Here is a 5508-nt window from a genome sequence, read left to right on the forward strand (position 1 = left end):
TGATGAAGAAATATTCGAATGGAGGTTACAGCTAAGGAAAACAGGTTTCCTTTACAAATATGTTGCCTTGACATCCATATCTGGAGATATCCTGTGTCCAGATCTTTCAAAATTCACCTCAGATGCAAGCAGAAAACGGTCATACCGAATTTTAGACATGCTTCTTCAACAGGAACCGCCATCTGATCCAACACTAAATTCCCCTGTATATGTTACTTATGCAGAGCAGGCAGAATACTCATCATTTCATAACTTGTGCATTAGAGACATTGATGTAAAGATCAAGGAAGGTTTGGAACGTATCCAAGATGAGGAAGCTAAAAAAACAATGGAGAATTGGTACTTAGTTCCAGCAGTGCACATGTAGAAGCTTCAACATGTTCAATAGGTAATATATTTAAAGTCAAAATTTTCTAAAACTGTGAGTCTGTCAAAAAAAGAATGATTAATATAGATTTTCTTGTTTGTATTCTTTTTGAGACAGAAATTATCTATGAGGGACAATCTTCCACAATATTCATGCAATGGTCCTTTTATTGTATGGGAATATATTGCACGCTATAAATTTAACATTGACGTCTATACAAAAAAAAAACATATCAACAGTGATAGCCAAATTATTTGATTACAAGAAAAAAATTACTTTTAGCATGTTACACTTTCATAACGAAAATGCTCAACTCTGATTTTAGTTCTGCATTTTTTAATTTTGAAAAAAATACTGTGAAAGTGTTATTATTTTATTTGACAGGTAGCATCATCACACCACCACCATCCTCATCACATTCATCATATGCTGATCATGATTATGATCCATCTCTAGAACTGTCCCCTGTACTTCCAAAATTGGGTAAGAAGAACTGTTTTAAGCATCATATCAATGTGCAATACAAGCAGACTTTGTGCTCAAGGAAAAACATACATTCGAACTCCTATAAAAACCAGGAGTGAACCCAGGTGCTTCGGAAGGGTAAGCAGTTCCTGCTCTGTCAACAGCATCCGTCGTGAGGTCTAACAAAGTCAATCCGATATGTGTCACAATCAGGATACGAACAAGACATGTTTATGACAATGGAAGCATGTATAATGTCATTTGTGTCACTGTTACATTGTAACGGTCAATTAATTCGTGATGACGACCGTAAAACGTCCGCAATGAAGAAGCCAGCCATTCCCTGACAAAACCCTGACTGAGCAGTTTTTGTGATAACAGCAACCCTCTCTCTAGAAAGTCATGATAAGTAATACATGCTCTAGAGTGACGGATAAGCTGAGAAATGTAAACACCATATGTAAAGCTGGTATGTTGCCACTAAGGAAAGGGAAATTGACAATGGGAAAGTTGAAGTCATCACACTTATTGAATAACTTAGTTATGAGATATCCCTCGTGGTCAGTTTCGAGAAATAAATCCAAATATGAAGTTGACTTTGGTATGTCTGTCGTGTCCTTAATTTCAAGTTCAATAGGATACTAGTAGACAGATGAGATGTTAAAAGTCTTGAAATCTGTTGTTATTCAAGGACAAACGTCATCTATGTAACGGAAAGTGAAATTAAAGGATAGGGCTAGTTTCTACTTATCTACATGTTCACATAATTGATGCAATTAATTGTTAAGAAAAGATGATATAATATCATTAACCCATGTTAAGATCTGGATTTATTTATTTATTTTTTTACAAATACAGGTTTTTGATATTTTTTACAACTAAAGGTTCAAGACAGCCTGAATCACTCATCTTTTTTGTAAAATGTTCTGAAATAAAGTTATTGGAATGAATAATATGTTTGATTTTCACTATTTTTTCAGGATCTCCAACAATGATAGGTGATCCTATAGTAGAACCACTAGCAGAGATTCATGTAGATGAAAATGAAAAAGCTGGCATGTCAAAAGGTAAGCACTAAATTAATTCCTAGTTCTTCGGATTCACTAGCTACCTAAATTTGAAGATTGTGAAAAAAAACCCATTTTTTTGGCCTTTTACATTTTCTTTGAGGTTTTTCCCTTCATTTCACAACAATTTACACTTTGAAAAATAAAATTGATCACAGGTGGTCATGTTTAAAATACATGATATACCCTCCAACTTAAGTTAGCTTGGTACTGAAATGAAATAATCCCTAAATATTAAACAGGTCCTGTCCAAATACATTTGAGCGACATAAGCAAAATCTAGCAAAAATTGTGATCCAGTACTTTCACAGTATGATGTTTATTATTCTAATACTATTTGTTTGTAACAATGGATGTGATTGGCTATCCTTTTACTAAAAATTCACGATTGTCTTGCCGTAACTAAGCTGCAGCCTTTCACACAGCCACCATTTTGAAATGATAAAATCCAAATGCAATATTTCTGCCACTTTGGCAAAACAAATGAATTTCATACTTTGAATAATACCTTTTGTGAGATTTCAGTTTGCATAATTATCTCCCATTTGCAAGAGTTGTCTTTCTAATTTTAATGCCAAATTAGAGTTTTGACCCCAATTTCACGGTCCACTGAACATAGAAAATGATAGTGCGAGTGGGGCATCCGTGTACTATGGACACATTCTTGTTTTACTTTCTTTTAATGGTCCAATAAAAATCTACAGTAGATACATATCAAAGGAATTTAAACATTTTTATACACAATTTTTCAGAAGTGTTATATAATATGATAAAGATGCATTTCACAGAAATAACCAAGATAGAGACATTTAAGGTAAATTATGACAAAGGGGGATAGCTAAAACATATTTGGACCGAACCTGTTAAATATGTCTTTCTATTTTTCAGATACCAAAAGAGATGGAAGAACTGGGCGATTTGCCGTTAAATCTGGGACGCCAGAACAGATGAAAAGAAGGAGACAGATGGCTGACAGAAAAAAATTTATTAGAAATGTGGACTCCCTAATGGAGAAGGTTACAAAGTTTGGGGAGGATCATGATGAGTCAGAATATTTCTTAGTTGTGAAGCACAAAAATGAGGTGCATTATACTGGCTCTACAAATTTACTTGATAATTTTAAATCAAATAATGTTATAATGCCATTTAATGATACAATGTTCCATGCTAATCAGGAATCTATAATTCAAAGGCTAAATAAAGCCAAAATACTGAAAACTGCAGTGCAGCCATCCCCAACAAAAGGTCCTGATCAGATGGGATTTCTGCCTGGACAAAATGTCAGACAATCCCAGCTGATCAACCTACAGCTGCTGGATATTCAGTCACCTCCTGAGGAAGATCATGTCAGCGTAGAGTCAATGAAGAAGAGAATATTTACCAGAAAGAAAAGACAATTACAAAAACCCAAACCAGTAGAAGTGGAAGGAAGTAATAGAGGGAGAGGTAGGGGAAGAGGGAGAGGTAGAGGGCGAGGTAGAGAGGTTGACTAAATATCCAGCAGCTGTAGTATATCAGTTATCTATGCTTAAAGCCGTGGGTATTGATATTGTACCACCCTGAAGCACTTGTGCAGCCTGATGCGTAGCCGAAGGTTGTACAGTTGTGCTGAAGGGTGGTACAATCTCAATTCCCATGGCTATAAGGGTAATAAACAGATTTATCCCCGGCTTGGCTTCAATACGGAAAGTACATGCATCATAAATAAAATGTAAGCGACGCAATTCCAACGTCTTTTTCATTACGCGTTGAAATAAATATGATAGTTATGCAGAAAATACAACCATTTACAGGTCGAGGATGTACCTTTGGTACAATCCTCAGAGTACCATAGTTTTACGTCATTTTACATTAGATTTTGGCTGTACATTGATGTCTTCTGTTTTAGCGCGAATATGTAACTTCGACAACGTCATAGTTCCCCCATAGCTAAGTTCTGTAGCTCTTAAGGTCCTTTTTTTGTGTGGACCATATAGCTACGGATCTGACCCGTTTAAAAACTTGCGATTTTGCGACCCAGGCTTGAGTCGCACTTTGTGTACTGATAACAAATTCACTTATATTTCTGGAGTTCCAAGAGGATTTATTTTATTACCGGAACTATTAATCTACATCCTTCCATATTTATCCCAAATGGCAAAACAAAAGACTGAACAGAAAGGTATTTATTCTGGCTAATTTATTCTGAATAATGCAAAATAGCAAGTTTTTAATCAGGTCAGATCCGTAGATCTATGGTCCACAAAAAACGACATTAAGAGCTACAGTACCGCAGTTAAGTTCCCCCAACACATATCAAAGAATTTCATTCATGCATATTTCAGTTCAGAATGGCCTGAATTTAAACATCTTCTGTAAATTTGTGTGAAATAACTTTAACATGGTATAATGTTGAAATAAATATTATGGAAAAGCAACAACAGGGAGGGAGTATTGTAACACGAGGTTCAGAAGCCTGGATAATCTTAATAATGTGAAAAAATTACTTGTTTTACGCAAAATATTGTGTAGTCTTTACATTGACAACGTACATGACGTAAATAAGACCTCCCCACAAAGCTGCTTACCAACATCCAGGGGCCATGGGTTTTGAACCAACGTGTCGACAGCCAATCAACAGCTGACATTTATTCCAAGCCGGGGATAATACCTTTTACACCCCCTTACAAGAGTAAATGAGAGTTTGATAACTAAAGTAAAACTAAGCATAAAAATGTTATTGCAATAGTGTCTTCCAGCTTCAAAGTCTATTATATGGATTGCTGCTAGAGTTAAGATACCACAGCACATGTCCTAGACCTCTGCTACTGTGGTATCTCAACACTATCAATCCAGATTAAGATAAAGATTTGTTTCCTTAGTATTTTTCTCCAATTATTTATATCAAAGATATATATTTATTATAAACTTCTACTTGTTATTTTTCTGTGATATTATGTACCAAATGAATACTCTTGTTGCAAATTAATATTGTTTCTTTTAAGTCTAGTCAACTGGTCAACTACTTGTTGTATTGATAGATATATATAGAAATTTGCATTTTTATCATGTTGTGATTTTAAAACCTGTGTCGTCAAAGACCAAAGCAGGACTAGAATTTGCTCGCTGCTCTCCATGTGGTTACCATCTCGGATGTTTTATTTAGTACAACATGAGCTTTGTCATCAATTGACATATTATTTATAAACATTGAAATACAAATATGCAGAATGCTTTGTAAATCCATACCATTTTTATGTGAAAATCTTTGAGTGTGTCTATATTTGCCATAAACATTTCATGGTTCAAATTACCGTCCCTCTGTCCATCCGTCCACATTTAAACTTTTGCCATATTTTTCTTCGCTCCAACTGATCTGATCAATTTCAAATTTGGTATACAGCTTTATATATATGTACCATAAAGTGTATTAAAGTGATTTTTGTCGCCCTCAAATATCAACTTCATGTTTCGTGGAACTTTGAATTATCCAGTATATATAACGATAGACAAAAGTGGGGCATGATTGGGGGTAAGCTTAGCACGACTTGCATACAACTAATGTTGTTTTGGTGTTTTTTTAATTATTTGTTATCTTTTATTGTTATCTTTTATTGTTAGCTATTTTTA

General features: G+C 34.7%; 1 protein-coding gene across 1 annotated transcript; it reads left to right on the forward strand.

The window, feature by feature from the left end:
- The first annotated feature begins 338 nt into the window (after positions 1–338).
- Positions 339–4320, forward strand: LOC143051895 (uncharacterized). The gene is made up of 4 exons (XM_076224888.1): positions 339–388; positions 752–850; positions 1813–1899; positions 2788–4320. The coding sequence occupies exons 3-4, from the start codon at positions 1824–1826 to the stop codon at positions 3390–3392; spliced, it is 681 nt and encodes a 226-aa protein (XP_076081003.1). The 5' UTR covers positions 339–388; positions 752–850; positions 1813–1823; the 3' UTR covers positions 3393–4320.
- Positions 4321–5508: the final 1188 nt, after the last annotated feature.

Source organism: Mytilus galloprovincialis, chromosome 11, assembly GCF_965363235.1.
Source record: "Mytilus galloprovincialis chromosome 11, xbMytGall1.hap1.1, whole genome shotgun sequence".
In the NCBI taxonomy this organism is placed as follows: Eukaryota; Metazoa; Mollusca; class Bivalvia; order Mytilida; family Mytilidae; genus Mytilus; species Mytilus galloprovincialis.